Here is a 26,326-nt window from a genome sequence, read left to right as displayed (position 1 = left end):
AGCCATTATTACTATGGAAAGATGCACTCCTGCACTGCAAGATAGGTACAAGAAGCATCCCCTTGGAAAAAACATTGCTTTGTGTACGCAGCTGGAAGGCTGTGATCTCAGCCAGCTTAGTGCCTGGAGGGGAAAACCAGCAATTCCTCCTCACCACTGTGGCTGTACTGAAAGGTGGCTGTCCTGATGTCAAAGTGCACCTGGGCTCTCCGTGGAGACACAGCCACGGGAGTGCTTAGCATTGTGCAAGATCAAAGGCAGCCTGAGTTCTCCACATAGGTTACACATTCTGCTTGCATGGAGCAGCCACCTTCTGTTAGTAGTTACCTCATTTTTATGGAAAGCACAAGAAAGGCTGAGGTCATTTTCAAGGCTATCCATCTGGCTTGAAGACTTAGCTTTCTGTCTGCTCTGAAAATATGACAAATCACTTCTGCTGTTGTTAAAGAGGGACTAAAATCAAAGTTAATGTTTGTTGTATTGAAAGAGAGTTCAACAAATGGTGATGTTACAGAGCTACTGTGTTTTCTAAGCACTTTAGAATTGCTAGTGTAACATGGAGGGTCTATATGATTTAATGTTTCAGCTTATTATTTAGCTCATCTTATTTGTATGTTGGGATACCTATGCAGGTGACACAAATAAACTTAGCTGCAATTAAGACTAGGTGAGAATGAGTAACTGCATTAATTTCATAAGCAGCTATATTTGGGTTGGCAGCCAGAAGCTCCTGGGAGTTGGTGGGATGCAGAAGTGCCCTGGCTGTGGCTCCTTCTCCCCGTTCTAATTTTTGCACAAGGATTCATTACAGCAATTCAGCACTTCAGAACTTCCTTGGCATTAGCAAAATCCTCAAGGACCTGTTTTACGATGTCTTTAATGATGTTTTATGCCACAGCAGTCTGCAGCAGCTTCTTTCTTCTTGGTAGTGTCTCTGGAGCAATGCCGTTGCAAATGAACTAGTATAAAACTGGTGTCTTTGATACGTATGTGTTAATTTGGGTAATTTCTCAAATTATTTCTTCTAGAGCTATATACAACGCGTCATCCTTCTGAATTGTTTTCTCTCCTTCCAACACACTGCCCTAGGATGTAGTGAGTATACTCTAAATGGCTAAGTTCCCTTTCCTCTCAGGAGGGGGAGGCAACTTCAGAATATGACTGAATGTTGCCAGTTAAGAAATATGTTCTTCCCACGTATACTTGAATGTATTCCATGCAAACTGTTGTAATTAGTGATTGATTTTTCTATAAACGTTTTGAGTCTGCAGGGGTCACATGCTTGCTTAAATGCTCTGACAGTAGGAGAAACATATTTACCAACACAAAGCTTGCACTCCAACTTAACAGTCAACAGCTTCATTATTTTCGTTGTACAGAAGCGTGATTATAGCTGGAAAATGTGAACAGATCCATACATGCAAATATGTTATGTAACGTACTGCTAGCCTAACTGCACCATGTGTCAAGCTGCTTGACAACAAGCACCATGAGATGCAGAAAAAAGCTAAAATGGAGGAAAGCTTATAGTAAAACCTCAGCGTTTGGCTCTCTACAGTTAACAGTGGTGTCTTATGTTCCTAATACAGAATGGCTATAGTAGCAGTCAGATGCTCCAGTTGAGGGCACGATACACTGAACCACGTATGTTTACCAGAACAAAGCCCTAGAGTGCCATAGTCCACTAGTTAGCAGCATTTGTTGCCACAAGTGATAAAGGTCAGGTGAGAAACTGGCCCACTGCTTTCCTCCTGGCTGGTTCACATTGCTGCTGCTGCTTTGGTGTAATGCACTAGACAGCATCAACGTAAATAAACCTGCCCCAAAAAGAGTAGGTAAAAGCAAAATGCAAGAAACAAGGCTGTGGCTCCAAACTACAGGAGAGAGTGTCTCACCAAAATAATGGTGAGTTAAGATGGTGTAATTTTTAGGGTGAATGGGAGAAAAATATTGGTATAAAACACAAATTAAAAAGTATATAAAACACTATAATGTAAAAAAATAATGCATTTCAAATTTGCAGAGCAAAACTGGACAGTTAGATTCAGACAACTGAATAGGGTTTGAGTGCAGGTTGATTTTAAAATAGCCTGTTAATTCTACAAACACATGAGACTTCCCATTCCCTACTTGCTAAATAGAGTGTAAAGGGCAAAATTGCGGCTTTCATTATTGTGTAGGAACTGTGTAGCACAACCAGCTCCTTCTGGTCTTTGATGATTTATCCCATCCGAAGTTCACCTTTTAGAAGTCGCATAGCTTCTTAGCACCGGCGTTGGCTTACATCTCTTGAGACATCGCTAAGCTGAAGAGTGTCAGACTGGGATAGCTGGCTCAGGCAAGCAGGCAAAAGGGTTTGCACGTTATAGTTGGCCAAAAGCTGTATGTGGCTGGAGAAGAATGTGTGAAGGTGCTAAGGATGGCAGTGCTTTCTGCTTGGCAAACCAAGGCACCTTGGCATGGTGCGTGGGCAGACTCCTCCAAAACCTCCCAGGTTAGAACTAGTTATTTTAACTCTTGCATCTGCACAACCTCTTTCTTCATCATCTGTGTCTATTCAAAGTGATTGTAAAGTGCTAGATGACTGGCTGGATTTTACTATCACTTCACATAGCTGTAAATGACTGTGTGAAGGTGAAACTTTACATTATGTTCTCTGTGCTGGCAAAGTCAGTGTGCAGAGATCCTGCCCTCTCCACGTGAGCTCACACAGCTTCATCCCTGGATGCTTGTTCTTGTCCCCGTGTCACCCCTTCACTTGTGTTGACACAAATGTTTGTTAGGACTGTGCTAAAAACATATGTGAACTGGTTTGAATTAAAACTACTCATCTGATTATTTGTTTGGTCTCATAAATAATTGGGTCTGTACAGCTGGGAGAGGAGGGGAGGCAGTACAGGGAGGAACAGACAGCTGGGGGCTGCCCATGCTGCTGTGATGAAAGTATCAGATGCTGCTCATTGCCTAGGGCTCCTGCCCCTTCAGAGAGCCACGGAGCAGCCTCAGCCCTCCAAAATCGTACATTTTAATGGCACTCTGTAGAGCAAGTACGTTATATGACTTGTGGAATTAGACAAGAGACCTCTTGCAAAGTGTCCGCACAACAACAACAATTGTATCAGTGCATTTAAGATATCTACAAATCTTCCCCTATGTGATAAGAAACTGCTGACTTGTGACATAAACCGTTACGAAATGGAGAAAAGAAAAGCTAGTCATAAGGTCAGACCTCTATTGCATGGAAGCGGAATCACTTGGACTTGGACCTGGACTTCTGGAATTACAGGCAAATAAAATGCATTTGTTCATTCTGGCTTTGCCATTGGAAATTTAAGCTACCTATGCTACAGCCTTCTGAGGCAACTAATGACAGCATAATAAAAGAATGGTCTGAACAGGAACCCTTAAAGAAGAGGTGAATATACACATTGCAGGAAAACTGTTAATCATGTGCATGAATCACTTCTGCTTCTGGCAAGTGTAGAAGTTGTCCATTTTGACTGTTTTTTTTTTTCCTATGGACGGGAGCAGCATATTAGAATACCAGGCACACGTTATCTGAAACTGATATGTCACAAGTAGCTAAATATAATATGTCAACTGTATTGGCATGAGCTAGTACGCAATCCCTGGATCAAATCCCAACTTTTGAAAAGGTCTCCTCACTTCCACTATCCTTTTTGGCACAGAAGTAAGTCACTAATAGTAGAAGTGCACAGACAGCCTGTTTTTGAAATGGCAGGTTTATTAAAAATGTTTTCTATCACAAACATTGGAAACATACTCAGCAGGTTTTATTGGAACTGAAAGATTCAGTAGGTTATGGAAAGGGCAAAACCTTCAACGTAATTCAACCACTGAATTATGAAAAATAGCAATCCAGTTTCCACAGCAGACTCCCCGCAGAACCCCAATATTACTCAACATCACCAGGTTCCAGTTGGTGTTCCATCTGCCCTCAGGATGAAGTGCATGGTTCAAGAGCTCGAGCTTCAAATGTGTACATATTTACAGTAGAAGAGCCGACAGACTACAGGGGAGGACACATTAGCACCAGCGCTCATGGATTGGGGCTCACGCTGCCTCTGCCACTGTGTGTGCATGGTACTGACTCTACCAAAGACATAGGTTAAAAAAAGGTTAATAAATCTGGCACTTGGAAGGCAAACTGTGCTCTGCAGTGACCTAGGATTGTTTGTGTTACGTATCACACCTGAGTGCCTGTCCCTGAAGGCTGCCCATCAGAATTACCTTGACATGCTCTCTTGCAAAATGACACACTTTGCTTCACCTCTGCTCGAGGTGTTGTTTGGTAACATACACCACATCTTGAGCTCAGGGAATCAGTGTGATCTTCTTACTGCTGTTCTAAAACTAAGCACGTATTCTTTATTTCATGAATATTAGACAAAACTAGTATCTTTAGCAGTTTTGGTGAAACATTTTCACACAGCAAATATACATATATATAAATACAGTGCTCATAATTACTGAGAGTCACAAAAAAGGCTTTGGTTAAAAAATCAGACAGGGTCAAATAAAAAAGAAACTCTTAAAAAAAGAAGCCAAAGGAGTGTCAGATACTATGCTGGAGTCAAATGAGTGCAGAATAAAACAGTAGTCATCCATTAGTTAATTTTTCAGTATTAAGATCTTCCGCCTAAAGAAGCCCATGTCTCTTGCAAGCTGTGTGCCTTTCCTGACGTTCACAGCTGGTCTCATAGCTCCAGTACAAGCCGAGTGGCGATAATCCCACTTTTTTTTTCTGTTCAAGGCAGAGTCCCTCTTCCAGCTGTGAGGTAGAGATTGGGTATCAGGTCACTGGGGTGTGAGATACCACTGAGTGTAGCAGTTACACATTTGTTTCTAGTTCATTTATTTCAATAGTGCAGTGGTCTTTACTGTTGGATTTCTTAGTGTGATTCTCCACTGGGCTTTCTTCTTGCTCCACTTGTACAGGTATGTGGTGCTGAAACCCTTTCACTGTTTCTGGTCCACGGGATTCATTCATGGTCTTCACACAGCCATTTCTCTGGTAAGCCACAATCTGCTGGATGTTAATAGGCTTAGTTTCACAGATCAATGGCACCTATGTGAAAAGCAGTAAGATTTGGAATACTGCCACTGTTTGCTGGATACAACAGGAAGGGAATTTTTACTTTGAAATCCTCTAGTCTGCTTTGCATTCACCAGGATTATCTAGGCCCCCGTAGTCTTCCAAGACCTGTTTCTTATATATACTAAAGCATCTTTGCACCATCTGGACAAAGTGAGGCAGCCTCTAAGTATGGAAAAATGTAAATTCTACCACAACTTTAATTTAACTTATACCCATGGTGATACCTGTTTGCATCAATACAGTGACAAGTAGTGTACATAAAGTCTAGACTTTCAGGTTCAAAAGATATGGACTCGGTATGGTGAGCTTTGGGCAGTGCTTAAGTGCAATTACACAGACGAGTAAGGCATTCGGTGTGGCCTCCTGCCTTTCTTCTAACCTGATGAACTAACACCTGTCTTTTTAGTTTGTCCTATTTCTAAAGAAATAAAGAGGATTTTATTGAGTGATTCATAAGTTAAATACTGAAGCGTCCTTTAAATCAAACCAGAAGTTCTGGTGGGGAAAATAAGACATAAATACTGGCAGAAAAAAGAGGTGGGCTTGCAGCTGACAAAATACGGCTTTGTGTATACATTACTAACTCACAAATTATGCAGCCAAAACTTACGGCAGACTGATGGTATATGTTAATGCAATTACAGAGCATGATGCAAAGAAAAATCTCATCACAGATGACTAAATAATCCCTTAGGAGGGATTTTATATTCTTGAAACATCTCTTCTTGAGTTCCGACAGTTCTAAATACAGCAGTGAACCGTTGGGCCTGCATTATGCGGGGAGCCAGACTGCATTTCTGGCTTTGTGGCTGCTGATACCTTCCCATTAGGTTGTATTTTTCTGTAACACACTATGTGTGCAGCCAATGTATTCAGGCCTCATCCTGTCATCAGCAATTACTGCAGGTGCTAAGCACCTCTGAGGATAAGACCTGTCTTTCTTTATAAAACTTGAAAGAGCTGGAATTTTAAGTGCATGTTCAGGGAAGGCACGAGAATGGGATTTACCAGAAAGACTGACTGTAAAATGGGAATAATAATAACAGAAATAAAAGTTTGCTACTAGTACTGTTGTTTTTAAGTTCTGCTGGTGAGTAGAATACTACAGGTGACACACACAAATGAAATGTGCCATGTGGATGCCAGTCCCTATGAAGGACCTTCTGAGTAAACTGTCCTGTCCCTGTGGAGGAAGCTGGGGAAGGTCTGCCAGTAGCTGCAGTGGCTGGGGAGGAGCACCTCCGAGCATGATGGGCTTGGGAATTACAGATCTCCTCTGCCAAGGATTTGAAGGAATAGTAGAGAAGGTGTTCCAGATGTAAGGAAAGACTGAATGAGGCATGCCACAGAAAAAGGGAAAAGGGCATAGGAGTGGAAGGGAGGCACAAGTGATGTGTGGACTAAGAGATAGAGAACAAAGTTGTAAGAAGGGGCTTGTATTCAATGTATGAGGCATGAAGTTGCCTGAGGTTGAAGTCTAGAATGGAGCAATGTGTTTGTGTTAGTCCAGAATGGAAATTACTGAAATGGTGGCTTCAGATTATGCTAACGCAGTGGCTTGAAACACCCGGGATTGTGCCTGAAGCACCTTTTGTAAACTCAATGAAACAAATGTGGGAAGCTGAGAGTTTGCGGGATCTGTGTGGGCACACCCTGCCTTGTGGTGCTGTTACCTCATCGCCATCCTTGATGAACTCCTTCCGGCAGATGTGGGCCATGATCCCAGCAGCCAGGGCATCTCCCAGGACGTTGATCATCGTTCTAAACCTGTCCCTGACAAACGACATGGTAATGGTCAGTTGGGTGCATGCCTACAGCTTTAGCACTGCAGTAATAAAAGCTGACTGCCAGTTTGGCTGTTTTTACGAGCTAACAAGTTCAGAAGTTTAGTTACGTAGCTGCTCGGCTGGGTTTTCCAGTCTTTTCGGAGCTTAGTGCGCTGTGCTGCCACACATTAATTTGTAGCTGAGGTAACCAGGGCAGCTATTGCCTTCCTGTGCGTGCACACTGATTCAGCACTAGAAAGGTTTAACACAGTGGATAAAGATTGCGTCTGTGTCTGTATTTTTATGTTAAGCTCCAGTGTTAGGGCCTCATTTGGAGGCTTGTGCCTGGGCTCCATAAACGTAAAGGGCAGCCAGTACAACCAGTACCTTCTGTTAGGTATCAGGGGCTCAGTCCTGCAATTTCAAGAAATCTTCTCAGCAAGAAGATCAGTGTATTGGTAGAAGTTGCACAACACAATTAAAAGAAGATTGCTAAATAACTACTCACAAACTAGGTGGGATACTGACCATACTTAAGTCCTGTTCATTTCTGAAAAAGCTGTGGTGGCTATGACACCTCTGGCTCTTAAAGATCCTTCATTTTCAGTTACCTTTTTTTCCAATCCAACTTCATATATTTGACAATATTGCACATATAAATACAGTTTCCCTATTTTTCATTTAGTTATGTGATCAGTTTTTCCCCATTTTACGTCTTCTACCCACCACCATCTCAAAAATAAATCTATAAAAATATGGACTGTAAAAACACAAGAGAAAGTGGTTGCCATAGACAAGTGCTACACTTGAAGCTGCTTGGAATCTATTAGTTAAAACTGATGAGATTTCAAATGGAGGATAGAGCTTTTAAGTCTGAAATATATCACATAATTTCCAAGAAAAACATACACATCTGAAAGCTGTCATATTGGTAACTTAATTTATAAATGTGGGTTACAACATGGAGGCTCAGAAATCTCCAGATGTTTGGCTTATTAAAGTTAGTGACCGTCCAATATCAACAGTGCCCAGATTTCTGATCCTGCATCTTAATATAGAAAAAAACTGAAGCTGTGTTCTGCTTTTTTTTATATATATATATATTTTCAGCATGTAATCAATGCATACAAATGTTTATGCAGTTGCTTGCCTAATTAGCAGGAACAGTTCCTGCATGAAATGTTATTTGCCTGGGCAATTACCAAAACTGTACATGCAATTGCAAGTAACTTCATCACTAATACTCCACAGCCTGTACCTAAATATGTTTGTTGATCGCAGTCCTAGACTTGTGTGCTGAATCTATTTATCTGATACCTGTTGTTCTGTGTTTGGGTTTTGCCTTGAGGAAAATTCCCACAAGAATGTGTTAGGCAGGGAATAATACTTGTAACGGCACAAATTGGACAGGTGTTCCTGTTACATTGCTTTTTTTTTTTTTCCTTGGTTGATCATCCGATTTTGGTTCTTGGAAAGCTGTTTTGGATTGTTAGTTTTGGACTGTGCAAATAGCTGTGGTGGAGGAGAAGCTGGATGAGCAGAGCTCACGAGTTCGCACTCTGTTTTGGGCTCTGATTTGGATCTGTTCTGAAGGCAGAATTTTTCTGCACCATACTGAAACTCTTAAGCAAAAGGGTTGCCTGGCACATTGTTGGACATGTTCTGCTCCATGTTCCTGTGTGCACATAGGTGTCTGCACAACGTACGAGTAGAACCGCACCGCACAGCGCTGGCATTTCTCCACTAAGAGGCCAAGCTGCTGCTAGTGACATTTCTTGCACTGTGTTGCACTGGTATTTTAGCTTTATAGGTTACTGTAATTAAAGATGCAGAACATTTACCTCATGTTTAATAAATTAGCTGATAAACATTTTAATTTTCTTCTTTTGTCTCCAGGCACTAGCTAAAGGTATGAAGTTCACATACATGTTCTGGCTACCTAAGTGAGTTGTAAGACCTCCAATGCATTGTAATGGGTATTTCAGTCTTGTGAGCTCATCTAATCAGCCTTCTTTAAGCATTCTTCATACTCCAGTACTTCCAAAACTAATATTGAAAATATTCATCATGTCAACCATGTTGACACTTTGCATCTGCAGGCTCTTGAAACCAAGTGCTGAAATACTGAAATATACTTTTTACATGAAAGGTCATCTGCAAAAGATAGAAAATTGAGTCTGTTTCTTGCTCGCTTTTTAATACCGTCTGGAACTACAGCCTGAACGAGTTTTTGTCTGCTGTTTTGAAATGTTTTGTTAAACAAAAAGAAACATAATTCCCATATACGCTGGAAGACTTACTGGAAAAACAATGAAATGTTGATGTTGCAAGAGTTGGGTGAAAACTGAGCAATATAGAGGGAAAAGGTTTTTGTAATACAGCTTAAAATACTTTGACTTTTGTTGTGCTTCCATAGCTATGGAGCTTCAGTGACTAACATTAGAAAGGCTGTTTTATTAAAATCTGCACTGCCATTCCCAAGTTTGGGTGCTCACAGCAGATGTTAGCTATCACTCACATAAGAATATTCCTGGTATTTGTAAAATAAAATACTTCTTAGAATATGCATACAACACAACTCTCATGACTCCTATTAATAGTACTAATATTCTATTACACTGAACAGGAAAGTAAAGAATTCCTTCTCACAGTTCTTTGTAGAAAATCTCAGAGACTTAAAGCTGAACCAAATTGGCAACGTAATGGAATCGGCTTTTAATTTTTATCCAGAACCATGATGCAATTAAACCCTACTGCATTAAGATTGGCAATGGAGATACATTTTATATAGATTAAATTTAAAAAGGAACAAGAAAATGGACTGTTTCTTTGTGGATATGTATGCTAGTTATGTAATTATTTGAAATGCTAATGAGCTAGGGACCAGTATTTTACAATTCATCTTCCTAGACTATTCAAAATAGTTTGGTTGGTTTATGGACATTTACATAACAAGATAAGAGTCCAAATAAACCAGTACTTATGAATTTTTAAGCTATTTCTTCTCATGGGTAACAGGACTCTCTGTTAGCCTGCAAGTGTTAAGTTTCAGCCTCTGCTTCTGCTGTGAAATCCTCAGTGACGGGGGATCCTGCAAAGCAACTTCTTTTCAGAGGGGCTGTGCTTGCAAAACAGACTCCATGAAGGGGATACATTTGCTGCTGAAGGCAGCACTGAAACCAGAGAGAGCATAACTGCCTCAGGATCCCTATTAAAAGGAGGCTGTCAGTCCCAGCGTAGTGCCTTGCAAGGCCTGTGCTCGGGACTACAGGCGTACCTGCTTGCTGTAGCACTGGCTCAGGCCTCTTTGCAGTGAGTGTCGCTGCGTGGAGGTAATGTCCTTGAAGTGCCAGGGGGCTGAGAAGCAGAGTGCAGGCAAACCACATTTCTGAGGAATGCCAGCCTCTAGTCCTTGTCCAAGGCAAGGTGCCAGAGCTGCACCTGGCGGACATTTGTCTAGCCTGACCTTAAACCTCTGTCTATGTCTTTTTAAAGTCTGATATTCACTGCAGCAGTCTTTCACCTGAGACCACATTAGCATTGTTTCAAGCAAAATAGTTACTCCCCATGCCTTTTTTGCATGTTCATATTAATATACCCCTGAAGACCATGCCCCTTTTCAGCGGTGTTGCCACCCTGGCCACCTCGAAAGCTGAACCTTACTTACAGCGCCCAGTCAACGGCAATGATCAACGTGATGTCGTCCGTCGGGAGCCCGACCGAGGTCAGAACAATGACCATTGTCACCAGGCCGGCCTGCGGGATGCCAGCAGCTCCTATGCTGGCGGCTGTTGCTGTGATACTTTAACAAAGAGAGAAAGGAATAAGTTTTACTGGTGATGGGTTGCTCTGCAAGAAACAAAGCCATGTTTCTACAGATTTCCTCAACCAGAGTCCTTCTTACACTGCACAGCAGTGCTAGTGTTCGGTGGACAGGAGCCAGTTTGGAGAATGAGAATAGGCCAAACGGCCTGCCCAGTGCTAAGTTCTCACCTTTGCAGCCTTGGCTGTGGTGAGGAAGTTCTGTTTTATCTCGTAAACTCACAAGTGAGGAGGAAGGGGGGCCAGGCTGCGGGCTGCTCTATGCCAGCTCCTCGCGGGTCACGGCACTGCGCAGCCTCGGCAGCGCTGTGTGCCCCGTGCCTGCCAGCGCCCCGCTCGTGGCTTCACCCCTGTCAGCAGAGCTCCCAGCACACTTCTCTGAGTCATCCTGAGTTTGCCTGTGCCAGGCAAATCCGCGCTGGCTGCAGCTCGGGCCTTTTGTGTCAATCCATCCCAAAGAGGTTTGGCTAAGGGGCGAGAGGCTGGGCCAGGGGTGAAGCTCTTGCACAGCACGTGGCTTTGCATACTTGGATCTAAATACGAAGCGAGCATAAATGTGACTGTACCTCTTCAGTTTCTGGAAAGTATTTTTACTTGACCTTCACACCATTTTTTCAGCCAGGCAAGCAGAAATGAATGGGAGACCAGGGCAAGAGTGGACCTGGCAGGCTTAACATTTTCTTCATAATGCTATTTTTAGGGGAGGGATTTCATTCCTTTTTCCAGAAGCAAAAGTGACTGTATATATTTACTTCCTCCTCTCTGGCCAATTCCAAGAGCTAGGCCATCCAGCATAAGGACAAGAAATGAATGTTGACTGTCGTAAAAGGATGACATAAAGCATATACACTGATAATCCACAGCATTCATTGATCCAGAATTTCAGAGCTTTTGGCAGGCAGTTAAGTTTCATCAACCTTCTTTGATGGAAAATGAGGGTAACAGTATTCACCCATATGGAAACCGAGACACTGAGATAGCCAGTATCTTGCTCACAGCTGTACAGCGTACCAGTAGAGCAGCAAAGGTATTTATAACTAGAGCCCTTTCCAGCAATAAAAAAATACATTTGTGTGGGGGTGTGGTGGGGGAAGAGAAAGATTTAAGACTGATTTTTGAAAAAGTTAGCTTGTATACATCCTAAGAGCATTTTAGTAGGCAGAATATAGATAGGAAGGAAGGGACAGAAGCTTAGTAGTTGAACAAGAGTTAAGTATAATGAATATTAAAAGATTCTCCAGTTAGTGCTCTAAACTGGCTAGCTCATTAGAACTGCTTCTGCCTCCCAGGTCAGTTCAGGCTAGAAAGTCTCAAGACTTAATTAGGAGCAAAAATAGGAATGTTTAACTAACATTGTACAGGCAAGCTCATCTGCTGCTCCACTGCATTTTGACCTCAATGTAGATGTTTCTTCCTGTAATAGTCTCACTTGATGGGAATATTATGATCTTTACTTTCTTCTTCTGCTACATCTAGGTTTGCATAATCACATTGATATAAACTGTCAACCTGGATTTTACAAATTATGAACCGAGTAGGCTGATTATTTTTTCTAACATTTTTCCCCTCCAGCAAAAAAATATTCTGGGACTCAGGAATACTTGAATTTCAACTCTCCACTTCCTAAGGTATCAAGATCTAGGGCAGGTCTGGCCCGTAGAATACAGTTAGAATTGGCCTTCAGATATCCAGATGTTTAGGTACTGGATCCACTGTGAATTCCTATTTTCCCCTCTTTCATAAACCAGTCTTTCTATTTATTTTCCTTTCTTGGATTTTTCTAATTTTAATTTGCATATTCCTTCTACAGTCTTTACTTCTCTCTGGTTCTTATGCACTAGCACTTAATATGGGCAGTGAAAATAAACAGATAAAAGAGGGTTCTGCTAAGAGAAAGATAGAACTTACATTCTTTCCATCTACCATCACTCTCCTTCTCCTTAATTTTTCAAATCACCATTCTGTGCTTCAAGGTGCATGTAATGTCAGCCCATGGTCTGAGCTGTGTTTTGGGACCACATTCTAAAAACATCCCCAAATTCAAAATCACAAAATTTCCAAAATTTTCAGAGAGTGAGAATGAAGCAAGAGCTCATATGGGCACACTTTATTTCTTCTGCTTCTAGTCTACTAAATCTTGCCAAAAGTCCATTGGCAAAGCCCAGCTGTCATCTGGGTTTAGTTGCAGGACTCTGCTCTTGTCATGAAGCTCTTCAAGTCCAGCAGAAGATGGGCAAGGCCCAGCAGAGTAAACGGGGCAGTGCTGAGGTCACTGGGTGGGTAGGTAAGCAGATCTCAAGTACGTTGCACAAGGCTCTGACTATGAAGAATGTTTTTCTAATCATTTGTTCTCTGCTGGAAACCTGCAGGTCTCAGTCCCTGAGGCATTCCTTGGCAGCCACTGGAGTTATTCTGGCAATAATTGTTCAGCTGGATCTTCTGCTCTCTTGGATCCATTACAGACCTTTCAAGGACAGAGTATGCAGCTATAGCACACTCTACCACTGAGAGCGTGGTTATTTATGACAGTTTCTGCTTTAACAAGAAGCAGAGAAGATATCTAAAAAATACCTGAGAGCTAGGACATATTGATGGAAACCTGCCCTGACAGTAGCATCTTTCTTCCTTCCCTTCAAGGCCTGACAGAGCTTCCTGACACCCACTGTTCCCTCTATCTGATGTAGGACTTCTAGCTTTTAACATTTCCTCTCATGTGAAGATACAAACTAGGGTTAAAGTTGAAAACAACTCTGAAATTTAAAATAATGTTTTAAATGCCAACAATAATCATAAAATGTTCAAATTCTAGTAAATGATCAAGGGTGTGCCTAAAAATAAAAATTAGTTATTTTCAAACATAAACCCTTTTTTAATGGTGTCCACATGCTTCTATTTAATGGAACCAATACAATTTCCCTTTTTACAGTCCTTGATCTTTGCATTACTTAAAAACTACCATCCTATGAGAAATAGGTCCTTTGATAACCGCAAAGATGAGTTTTGTTCTGAACATTGCAAGATACGAGAATCATAAGAATATCACACAAGACAAACAACTCTGGGCATGTGGAATTTGAGGTTTATACCTGATAGTAATGATCTGCCCGAAGTCCAGCTCATAGTTGTTGACTTGTGCGATAAAGATTGCAGCCACCGCTTCGTAGAGCGCGGTCCCGTCCATGTTGATGGTGGCTCCCACGGGCAGCACAAACCTGGCAATCCTCCTGTCCACGTGGTTGTTCTCCAGCAAGCACTTGAACGTGATAGGCAGTGTGGCTGAACTGCAAAACAGCGGAGAGAAGCACACATTGAAACTACTTTTATTTCTAGAGAACAGAAATATTATTAAATGTTATCGGGTCATAAATTTCCTTGTTTTCAGTAAGACGCATGCATTTTTAAGTAGCAACGTACTCAAATGTATTTACATTTCTTCAGCCTTTTATTTTTGTAGCATTCTGCCTTTTACCATTTAGTGTCACATTCATTAGTATGTCATGAGCGGTTCGATTGCAATCATGTGAATGAAGGGGCATTTTTTAAAGCTTTGTAAATTGCAAGGAAGGGGCAAAATATTTTCCTTGTTGTGGTACTGAACGTAATGTATTGCTAAGTATCCGAGACTATTGAAATAGATGTAAAATAACAATCTCTGAAACTATTCCAGAGTTACCTCTTTAAGGAGATAAGTTAATTATTGGACAAATATTGGTATCATGATACTGAGGTCTTTAATTTTCTGTTGTCTTGTGAGCTACATGCCTCCAGCAGTGAAATTTAGATGTCTTTTCAGTAGTTTAGGCAGTCCATATTGTTCAGTCACTGTGTTGTGTGCCTCACATCAGCAACATACCTCTGATACCTCACAATGGACATTATCTGTTCTTAATGGGAAAAAAACAAACACATTTGATTGACAATTCTTTCTCCGTTGTTACGTTTCAGCTACAAAGTCCTGAGAGGTTCTGAAAGCCCTGATATAACCCCAAAGTTTCAGGAATGTACTAGCAAAAAGCTTCCATGAGTAGGAGCTGTCATTTTGTATTTGTGCAAGCTGTTTTTTGAGGCAAGGCACAGTTAGTGTTTGGAAAGGAAAAGTAGCTTCCTGCAAGAGAAGTGCGAAAGGAACAAGAGAAGTCTGTGAGAGGATGTGTTCATTACAGTATCTCTGGTTTTTATAACCTTACAATGTCTGGCTGGTGAACGATTTACTAGACAGTCACTACCACGCAAATCTGGGCAAAAGTAATTCACTAAATGTGTAAATAAGTAAAGAAAAATCTGATTTCCTCTGGCAACTGGGTTATGTTCAACTTTTTCATTCTGGCAGTCCTAATATTTAAAGAATATTTACTTTGAAAACCAAACGGAGCAAGGCATAACCTCCCAGCTACACACTAGATGTCACTTGTCTCTCGGGCATGCTTGTCATTTTTTACACATTCATTTGGGAATGACTGAAATTCTCTGTCTTGTTTGCCATAAGCTATTCATAAAATAAAAGGGTGAGACGAGGGCTCCCAGGTAATAGAGAACAGAAAATCCTGGTGGAGCTGTAACTGGAGCAGACCACCCCAGTAACACTTGTAGATGTTCTTATAACTGCCGGCATTGCCAGGAAGCAATTAGTAAACTTAGGATTCACCGTGTCCCTTCCCTGCGGTGGCTTCATTTGTAGGTGACTTGTTTTTAAAAACAGTCTTGCCTTGGCCATTTGCCTTTTCTGTAACAAAAGCCTGTCTAATTTTCTTTGTGGGAAAAAGAGGAGAAAAATTAATCTTCCAAGTCCTTTTCCACCCTTTGACATAGCAGAATTTTAAACCTAAATGCTTTCAAGTTCTCAGGGCAGAGATCTGAGCTGTGAAACATGCAGATTTTAACTGACTGGCATCTGATTTGGTGGGGATGTGGAAAAGACTGAAAAACATCCCATAATACCAATGGCACAACCAGCAAATTCCGTATCTGTTTCCACTGCTACAAGCTGAATGTATGAGACTGTTTTTGCAAAAATACAACTTTCAAACTTGTGCATTATCTCACAGAGAGACGGGTAATTCTTTTAATTTTGTGTGCTTTTAGAAGTAAAATTTCTAGGGCACATTACCAGATGTTGGTTTTGTGTTTCATTAATTATTATCATAAAAAAATGGACAGAATGTAAGTACAATGATGATGAAAAATTTGTGCAAGGTATTTAAAGCAAGTGCATTTCCAGGTTACAAATCCTAGTGTCTTCCTAACACAACTATTCCATACAGTCTCACTCAAGTTTATGACACCACATCTTAGAGCTGGCAGAGCATCTGTCCTGACTACTCCTACTGAAGGACACTCCCAAACTCATTGCTCAGGTGAGAAACTTAATTTTTGACCTAGATGTATTATTTTCAGTTTACACAAAATTTGTTTCTATGTGCTTTATGCATATGCTCTTGCACAAATAAGTCCAGCTATTACAACATGCAATATCAGAAATCAGTTTTTTTCCCCTGGATTGAAACAATCAGACTTTTTGAAGTTTTCTCTTGTAAGACCGTTACTTTACATCCCTGATTTCCCTTCTGGGAACCTGCTTCACTGATCTTAATCTGCTAAGTCCTCTAAAAACTTTTCTAAAGCTTTCAACTAAGAGGAGAGGTATCTTCTCCAAGCGCTAACTCTAACAATTAAAAATACATTTTTAGAGTCTTATCTCAATTTTGTTTGGGATAAAATGCTGCAGCTGGAGAGACTGAACATAAGCTAATGCTGGATCAGGCCAAGCTCTTAGTAGTGCGAGCCACAAAGACAGCTAGTCACTGTGGAAGAACAGCTGTTCAGCTTGCTCTGTTTATCTTATCATTCAGATGCATTTTGATATTTGCTCCAAAAAATCAACAAACTGATCTCATCTCCCTTTTGCTAAATCTGCCTTTAATTTACACTGTGCAATAGCCAAGACCTTAGTGTTTCATAAGCAGCAAAACCCTTGAAAAACTCGTGTTTTATTGTTTGTCTTCAGAGAAGATGAAAATTGCTTCTTTTTGATGGGATGTGCCATAGAGAAGACACCGCTTTAATTCATTAGTGGTATGGAAAGGTGACCTAGAAAAATAAAATTCCCTTGTACATTGGAATGAGGAAAGCTAAAAACAAGAGGAATCTGTCTGCAGGCCAAATACAGCTGTTTCAGTACAGTGAGAGGTGACAGGATCAGGGTTGGTGTGCAAGTCCAAAATCCATGGCTACCCCTGACCACCGCAGAGCAGGGCGCGGTGGCGATGCCAGCACATGCTGCGCACACCTCTCGGATGCGGTGAGCAGGAGCCGTGCACAGCGCTCTGGCCTCAGGGGCTGGTGGCCTGGTGGTGCCATGCTTGGTGCTAGTAGTATGAACTGAGATCTTTGTGTCCCAAACAGATGCGCCAAAGGAATATGAGATTTCTTCTCTGTCCCTACCTCTCCATTGACATCTGTGTGAGCCCAAAACATTGCTGTGAGACTGGGATTTCTGGATACAGAGCCTGAAAATGCATTGCAGAACCTTTCACTGAAGGGAAGTGGGTTTAAATAATGTGCAAATTCAATAAAATCATTGCCATGAGATGACTGTTAAGTTGCTTTCAGGTTCCCTTGTGTCACATTCTTGGGGTTTGTGTGTGGTACTGTTTTTTCCTCTTGCAGTGCAACTTTTTGCTTGAAAATAAAGGTTTCCACAGGTGCAGATTAGCTGGAATGAGCATCAGAACACTGATCTGTGGCTTTCTTTCTATCTTTAAATGTAGACATGAACTGACACAGAAACATCTGCAAGAAACCATCAGTATGCTTAAAACCAGCTCTTTGTTCTCCTCTTAGATGATCTTAAGATCCAATACCCACATTATGAGTGTTATATAATGCCCTTGTGGCAAGTGTTATTTAACCAAATGCAGATGTGCTGACTGTCGGGAGAAGCAGCTCTCTTGTCCAGCCCCAATTATTTGTGCATGTTCTTTTGGCAAACGCTCAGTTATGCGCAGTATCCATTCCTTTCAGTGTAACGAAGGTGAAAAGTTCAGCCATCTCTAGACAAGACACTGCTATTTGAGAAGAAAAATATTAACCACCACGTTCGACCTGTGTTGGATTTGCAAAATATACCCACTGGTAAGCAAGGGTAAAAGCTAAATTTGTCAGTGGTGTCCAAGTCCCAAACCTGGAATTTCAGAGCTGTTTCCTAGGGCTCACTTTAGCTTTGGTGGTACATCAGCTTCTGCTGATAAAGGTGCTAAATCTCTTCAGGTAGCAGGTCCTACTGGTGTCTGCCGATAGGCCGAGCTGCCAGCTGGTGCCAGAGCTGTTCCCAGACTACACCTGCTCAGGGCCTACATATACACAACTCTTCCTTGCACGGTGGAAAGGGAGAGAGCACTGTCTCAATGTCCTCAATATCTCCGAGGTAGGAGCTCTCTCCTGGCAGTCTGCACTGGGATGTTGAAGCTAGTGCAGGCGTACAGGAAAGGAGAATTCCCTGCGCCTTCCCCATGGTGAGCGGGCACTCGCACCTCGGCTTGCAGAGTAACAAACTAGGGATGGAGAAAACACTTAAGGATTCAGAAAGGTTCTTCAGAAACAGAACTCTTAGAGGAGCAGAGCAGATAGTCAAGTGTGTCAAACGTGAACCTGACGAGTCTTTTCCAACACTAACATCTTCGAGTGTAAACTTAACATCTTACTTGATTGTGGGGATGTGACGACATCACAAGGTACAAGCTTTTTATGTTCTAATAAAAAAGCCTGTCCTAATTATTTAAGCCTAATTAGAGTTTAAAACACCACCCAGCACATATTTTTTTTTCTTAACTTTGTATCTCACAGTATGTTGCTCTTTATAGGTCAGTTTGGAGGAAACTACTAAATTTGAAAACACCTTGTTAAGCGAAACATAGTGGAAAGCCAGTTCCTTCCAACTATACTGAAATAATCACTCCCTCCTCTCCTTTCTTTTAATTCCCATATATTCCTTCTGCTCTGCTTACTTCTTCTCTAACCACTGCAAGTATATTCATGAAAGAGCCATCTGCATATGTCCTTCCTGCCCCAAATTACCTTGTTGGACCTCATTAGAACCATAAGGGAATAATGAGCCTAATCAGGTCAGTGGAGCAGGGATAAAAGTTTTAGGTTCTTTTCCCTCCCAAGTCTGGCACAGGTCTGGTGCAATTTTAGTGTTCTCTTTTGCATTGTCCCTTCACTGAAAGAGAGATTATTGCTCTTTTAGCATTGACTGTACTTACCGCATTGCAAGATAATGTTTTGTAACAGAAATGTTTGGCAGAAAATTATAGTGAAAGTGAATGACATCAACTAGTCTGAGTTAAGGGAACTTATACAACTACTTCTCCATGTATGTGTTTACTTAGATAATTTGCAGAAGAGTTTGAGTTTGTGCAAAACCCATGTAATTATTTATCAGCACTATGCAAAGCCATATGCTCCGATTACATAATAGCCCTTACTTGACTATTAAAAAGAAGTTATTTAAATCTTTTGATTTAAATAACATTTCCCAGAACTTTTTATCCATATGTCACACTCGCCTTTTCCCTCTCTAATCCTACCAACTGCAAATGCATTTTATTTCTAAGTGGGTTACTCTGCTGTAGGATGAGAGGTTACGTGAATTCCTCCTCAAGGAGCTTGGGAAGTGACCAGGAAAACTAAGATTAGAAGCACAAGGGATAAGAAGCTGATACAATCCTATTGCCATAAAGGCTGTATCAGTTATCAGAGTTCAACGTATTACAGAGATTATTGCAAGATGAAAGACAAAATCAGCATTTAAGTATAGTTAGATGAAGTACTCCCCAATGATTATTGTTAATAAGAATAAATATTTTTGGTTTAATAAAAACATTTTACATTTTCAGTATATATTTCTTTACAAATAGATGTTCACAATTTATCAGTGATTTTGTAATAATGACTAATTTGAAGTCTAAATTGAGTAGACAAAGGTAGGTGTTTGTCACTAGCTATCATCATTTCAAAATTGGGTAGGAATTTTGTTTTCCAGCCTCTCTGTAAGATAACTTTAAAAATGCAAAAGCAAAAATGGAAATCAAGCTGAGATAAAAGAAAGGTATCTTTTCCTTTCTTCAGCCCTCTTCCTTTACAACTGAGAGTAGAAATAATATGTAAGATGTGCTAAAGAGATCTATTTACCTGGCATTTTCCGCTTGTACTGTGGCTTTCATTACTACATAAAAATTGCCAGGTACAGCTGCTCTCAGTATTTCAGAGTAACAAGCCTCCAGCCACAGATGCAATGACACTGTCTATATGATATCAGCAGCGTGGAAATGTGATTTTAGTTGTCATTCTTGTCTGCACTCCATACAAATCAATTCCAGCCCTTTCAAGCACTTCTTAAGCACAAGTCTATCCATGTTGGTGGTCAGTTTCTTAACCAGTCCATAAGCTGTTTCCCATGTCACTGTACCTTTGTTCAGCTATGGTTAAAGCACATTGCACACCCTCCCTAAAAAGGATGTGAAAAACATTGTTCCTTGAGTAGAACAGCGGAATATTTTCCCAGTGCTGGACAATAGCTTGCAACCACAGTCTTTTCTTAATGTACCCAAAATCAAAGACTAAGATGAGTTGAAAGTGTAAAATGTTTCCATATGACTGAACTAATGCCAAAAATATAGTCTGGACAAACTGTGTGTCCCTTAATATATATTAACTTTGTAGAAACACAGTAGTTGTTTTTATGGAAAAATACCCTTAGTTCCTTTCTAGTCCTCTAAGAAAAAACATTTTTGTCCAATATTTTTTAAACTGAGGCAAAACAATGTAACAAACGTTACTTCCAATAGCTCCCACTCATAACTTCCAAATGTTGAGAGACACATCCAGAAACTGGGTGATACCTGGAGGAGGTGGCCAGAGCAATGAGCAAGGCTTGAAGGATCCCTCTGATGAAGACGATAGGATTCTTCTTGGTGATAAAGAAGTACATCATTGGCAGGATGAACAGCCCGTGCACAACCAGGCCGCACACCACGGTAATGGCATAGAAACCCAGCTTCTTCCCAATGGCTGAGGGGTCATCCATTTCTAAGATTTTGCCCGCGATTAGGAACACAATTCCAAAGGGAAAGTACCTGAGCAAAAAGAAGGACAGTCAGTACTAGGAGATAATTCACTTCCACCAAGCAGTGTGCGATGGAAATCTCCTGTACCCCCACTAGCAGTGCAGCAGAAGCAGCCTTCCCAGAAGTGGCATGGTTGGGCTCGGTTGTTTTGTCAGACCAGATGGGTTCAAGCCCCTGTCTCACACTCAAGGAGTGTGCCCGAAGAGCCAGGCTGAACACCCCTTCGTGTGGGGTACCCCTCAGCACCGCTGAGGTTATGGTGCTGAACAGGAATGAATTTAAAATGTTTTGGTTCAGAAGCAGGCTCTGAGTAGCTTAAAGCAGGTCATTTCCTTGGCAGCAGGGGAATGAATCCCAAGCTCTGCTCATGTGCTTGTGCTGATGTGATTGTTCAGGGATTTTAGTTGGAAGCTGTTAAGTAAATGTTTATGCGGCCTTTGGAAGACATCGGAGAGTTACCAATATGCATTAGACATGCTCTTGGACTGCATGGGAGTTTGATTCAGGGCAGAGGACTACCTAGTTTCTGAACTGTGGTGTTTACTCAGAGACAGCCAAGCTAGCAGTAACTGCACTGACTGCGGTACCCTCAGGTCAGCGCAGGAGCCCAGTCCTCTCCTGAGGGCTCATTAGCTTGAGCAAGCTGAAACCAGGCTAGGATTTCTAGTGGAGCAGTGCTGTAAGGTATGGGAGTACCAGCCCGAGGAGCTCATCACACTCCCTTGTGTGGGCTGGATGCATTATAATCGCCCAGCGTGTATAGCACACACACACAGCTATGCTGTGCTTCATTATTTGGGAGTGATACACAGGGTGCCTCTGTGAGAATGACAGAACAAGCTAGGGACAGGATGTACGTCTATATGTCTTTCTTCAGATGGTGGGGCCCCACAAAACTAAGGATAGTTCACGCTAGTTATTTCCCTGGAAATCAGTTTATGCTATGTCTGTGTATCCCCTCAAAATTTTCTTTACTGTTTAAAAAAATATATATTTTCTTACAAAAACTGTTACTTACCAAACAGCAACTGCTACTATCTTCATGACAGATTCATTTAAACACTGACAAAAGCTGACCAAAGGAACACCACTGTTTCCCATTCTTCCCAACATTATACCTGCAAGCATAGGCATTTGGGTTTAAATTCTCGTGTGCTTTATGCAAATCGCCAGTGCTTTCACTGCCTGCTCTAACTCAAAGTGAACTAAATGGGGGGTGGCTGGATGAATGTAGATCTTCGTGCCATAGGAATAGACAATGCTCAGAAATGAAAAGAATACAGCTTTGGGATGTGTCGTCCAACCCTATATTCTCTAGACAGTGTTAGCTTCCGATAATGTGTATAAATAGCCATCATTTTACTGCTCTGTTAATCTTCTGCTGTCACTCCCTGAAAGGATTCTAAGTGATCAAGTTCATTGCTCGAGGAAGCACTTCGAAACCAAGCTGCACCAAATGAGGCACCAAACGCCTTTGAAGGGAGATTCATGAGGAATCAGGGGGCAATGAGTGGGCTCTGTGCTGACACTTGCACTGGATGCACAGCATGCTTGCCCCGCGTGGCAGCCCGGGCTCTGCCCCTTGGAGCCCACGGAGCCCACGTCTGTGCTTGCGAGCCCAGGCTCGGGCAGTAACGCTCCCAGGGCAGTCCCCGCCAGGGGCAGGGAGGGAGGCTCTCGGCTCTCTTATCCAGTGATTTCACAATGGCAGTGCATTCAAGATGAGGGCTTATAAACCTGGTAATATTAATCTAAGCTGTGATTTTTGCACTGGAAAACACCGCTCTTATTAAGCATAGTGGTTATCTTTGCTAGCAGGGTGTTAAATATAGTTCAGCTCTTGTTGCCTGGTCAGTGGCAGTTTTACATGACTAATTCTATATAGTGCCAAAAAATAAGTAAATAAAAGAAACACCTTCACTTTTATTTTACAGGAATAGCTGAAAATTGTCCTTTAAAACACTGTCCTATCTGAGCATGTGGCTGTTGCTGGGGTCAGGCAGGGGAGTGGGCAGGACTGGAGTCTCTGGGGTGCATCCCTGGTGTGCCAGCCTCCATTTCAGTGCAAACATTTTCCTTGCAGTGAATAAATAATGTGTGCTCCTCCAAGAAAAAGATCAGATGTTTCAACTGCTTTCCACTTGTCATAACATCTAACAGAAATTCCTGCACGCTGTGTGAGTTGAGGCAGTATAGCTAGTCACAGCTCAGCCTAGCATCAGGGCTTTTCCTGGGTCCTCTCTGCCTCACACTCTGCCTGCCAGAGGTGCCCCATTTTAATGCATGCCTGGCAAAGAAGTCCGGTCATTCATGCACAGGATTTACTCCTGGACTGAGGTTACTAAGAAATTCACCTCCTGCTTCAGGAAAAGAAAAAGACAGTTGGCTTGAGTCTGTTGTTCTGAAGTCCCTTTATCCTAGTCTGATGCTGTTCAAGGGTCTTAAAGAAATTATAAGAACTCATAGAATACTAGAGTGGTTTGGGTTGGAAAGGACCTTAAATATCAGCTAGTTCATACCCACCCTAATGCCATTTTTCTATGCCAAAATGGTGTAAAAAGACCTTTGTGCAAATAAAACAAAGTGAGCAGAACTGTTACCAAGCACCAAGGCCTGTGTACATTTTTTTGCTGTAAATAAAAATGTCAGAAGGATGCCCTTCTTTCCTAGAGATTCAAGCCACGTCTGCTGTTCCATTGCTTCCTTTTTGGATGGGGAGAGCTGCAGAAAGCCGAAGGCAGTGATAAATGCTTGGCTGCATCCTTTGTTTGGAATGACAATCTGAAATTGCCACCAGTGTCCAACAAGTTTTGAGCACTTAGTGTCTCAGGTCTGTGTGCAGCTACTGTAGTCGCAGCTGGCCCAGCAGCCAGGGCTGTCGTGTACGTGGCAGTACCGGCAGAACGTTTTCTGTGTGTCAGCCCAGAGGAAACTGGCTCTCAGCTTCCATCTCTTGATCCCTGGGCCAGCAGGAGTGAGGGGCATGGTAACAGTAATACATTCAGTTCTGGGAAGACAATGAGTGGTTTTCAGAAGTATAAAGTCATCCTTGATCCTAATGAGCGCATGTAATTAATTCATATAAATCCAAAAGTTTTTGGCTGGAATATCGGTTGCTGTGACATTGTACTTTGGGAATCAACTATAAAATATTGCAAACTGAGGGGCAGCCAATTTCCAGCAGTGATGCATATGGAATACCACATACTAGATAAACTGAAAAAGAGAGACTAATCTGCTAATTCCAGACTTGATTTTTGACCCCTTCTGCTGGTATGAACCGTAATACAATAAATGTAGGCAAAGATGTTTTATGGAACTACCTCTGCTGACCAAATTAACTTCCAAGAAGAAATTTAGATAAAGAAAATTTTATCAGCATTTTCTTGTAATAATCATCAGTACCTTACCTTTGTCATCATTAACTAAGGCACATTTCAGGGAGTGGTTAAATTCCCTCTTCCAAATCCACAAGTGTAATATAACACACATAGTAACATGGGACCAACGAGTTCCTCCAGCAAATGACACTGAATAAATTAGCTAGATATAATCTCTTAGAGTCCACTGAGATAAACTACTGAAAGGTACATTGCTATAAGTATTGCATGATGAAAAAAAAATAAAATTAAGAAGTTCCAATCAAAGAGAGAATCCATGGGTTTAAAACTGATAAAACACTATTCATCTGTAACTCACTTATCCGTCTTATCTCTGAGACTTATAATCTGAATTGTGCTTCAACATAGGTGACGGTTATGTTCTACGCTAATAATGTGATAAAATGCAATTAAGAATGGATAAGAACAGCAGACAGGGCAGATTCCAGGGCAAAAATCATTTACTGCTTGGTGGGGGGAGCTTTAATGAAGGACCTGGTCTGGGAGCAGGTTATTCTTATTCCAGAAACAGAACAACCAACCCCTATCTTTTTCTCTTAATGGATACTTGGATTATTGCAAGCCAAACATGTCTGAAACCTACCCATTGTTGCAGAGAATATCACAATCCCTAGCACATTCATGCCGTCACTAGTGCCTGGTTCTGATTTGTAAATCACTTCAGGTGGGGGAGTGATATCCAAGGCAAAATTCTGGACGTTGGATCCATTCTCATCCTGGACTCCATATATTATAATGCGACGAGTTGTGCTTTCAGATGATGCTTTGTTAGATTTAATGATGGGAATGCTCTTGGTGCGATACTGAAAGAAAACAAAGTATTTTTTTACTATAATATCCCAGCAGGAACTAATAGTTAAATGAGACCTCCAAAGTGCTTTGTTAAATAAGGCTGCATGTTAGAGGGACAAGCATGAAAAGAAAGACAGCTCCTATCCCTATGCTGCTAAAATCTGTAAGAAAAGTTGAATTTTTTGAATCTCAAAAGAGTTTGAGGCTTGTAAAATTGCTGTTTACATGGTATCTCAAAATAAAGCTTGGAGTGCTATGCTCTAACAAAAATGTAAACTCCTAAAGGTTTCTTTTGATAAACAAATGGCAAAAGAACACAGCCGTTGCCTGACCCATGCCACAGCTTCGCTCCAGGTGGGAGACAAAGAGGTAAAAGAGGAGGCAAAAAGGTAAAGAGGTTCTCTTTCCCTTTCTGGACTATTCAAATAACTTTGACCTACTAGTTGTAGGCTGCTAAGGATAATGGAAAGATACTCATGAATTCCTAAATGCTCAAGGTACTAATAGTATATGACATAATACAGTGTCTGTATCTGGATTCTGCTTTACAAAGATACATCTACATCCTTCTATGATGTTGGCTCATCACTTCACTGGTAACAGAACTGTAACCACTTACCTGCTTGAATGTGGCCTCAACAAGGTTGGCTGGAAACATGTTCCTAGAAATGAACAAATAAAATCATTTCTATGGGACTGCAGGCAATTTCTATTCCCTGGGTCTCAGGCCTAGCACAATACATTACTTATTTACCCTCCTAAAGAGCAAGGGCTGAATGGGTGGGGAAGGCTGCCACGCTCCCCCTCATGCCACACCGTTGTAACTAACTCAGCAAAGCACACCAGAGGGACGGGTCCTCAGAATGAAAGTTTGGGAACTCACTTTGAAATACCTGGAGTGAGACCCAGGAGCTCTAGTTTCACTTTCTGGCTCTGCCACTGTCTCCATCTCGTAACTGGGACAACGTAATTGCTGTCATTCCCTTCTCTGTCTGCTAACTGTGGAGACAAATATTTCTTTATTCTGTATTTTGTCTTGCTTATTTGGATAATGAGCTGTTCAAGGCAGAGGCAGAGTTTAGGGATGTATTCCTGTGATCCCTGGGTGCTGTAATCTGCTTTGGGACTTCTGATCACTGCTTTGAGATGACTCATGAACTACATACTACAGTATGTCCTGGTACACTTTTATCACCACAGTTAGAAGTGATGTAGACTTTGCAGAGGTTTGGTCAAGAACAGTTTGCTTTTCAAACAGAGGATCTGATCCCTGATTAAGAGAATTGGGACTACAGCTGTACA

The 26,326-nt window shown here is 41.5% G+C and overlaps 2 protein-coding genes across 6 annotated transcripts in view; one reads left to right on the top strand and one right to left on the bottom strand.

Moving 5' to 3' along the window:
* The window catches only part of CPT2 (carnitine palmitoyltransferase 2), a 68,559-nt gene that overhangs the window by 4,812 nt on the left and 37,421 nt on the right, over positions 1-26,326 (top strand). The gene's annotated exons all lie outside the window — the stretch shown is intronic.
* SLC1A7 (solute carrier family 1 member 7) overlaps positions 3,773-26,326 on the bottom strand; it is a gene marked incomplete at its 5' end in the record, with an annotated part of 51,471 nt that continues 28,917 nt past the window's right edge. For 2 of the 4 annotated variants that reach the window (XM_080603311.1, XM_080603308.1), the window contains 8 exons: positions 3,773-5,089; positions 6,793-6,892; positions 10,553-10,687; positions 13,794-13,988; positions 20,607-20,840; positions 21,850-21,949; positions 24,816-25,035; positions 25,644-25,686. In XM_080603311.1, coding sequence (XP_080459437.1) covers positions 4,853-5,089; positions 6,793-6,892; positions 10,553-10,687; positions 13,794-13,988; positions 20,607-20,840; positions 21,850-21,949; positions 24,816-25,035; positions 25,644-25,686 — 1,264 coding nt within the window. In that variant the 3' untranslated portion in view covers positions 3,773-4,852. The remainder of the gene's footprint in view (positions 5,090-6,792; positions 6,893-10,552; positions 10,688-13,793; positions 13,989-20,606; positions 20,841-21,849; positions 21,950-24,815; positions 25,036-25,643; positions 25,687-26,326) is intronic. The other 2 variants (XM_080603309.1, XM_080603310.1) reach the window with 2 other exon arrangements.

This window comes from Anser brachyrhynchus (assembly GCF_964034855.1).
Source record: "Anser brachyrhynchus genome assembly, chromosome: 8".
NCBI classification, from domain to species: Eukaryota; Metazoa; Chordata; class Aves; order Anseriformes; family Anatidae; genus Anser; species Anser brachyrhynchus.
Note: the sequence above shows the minus strand (reverse complement) of the source record. Positions and strands in the feature narration are given on the sequence as shown.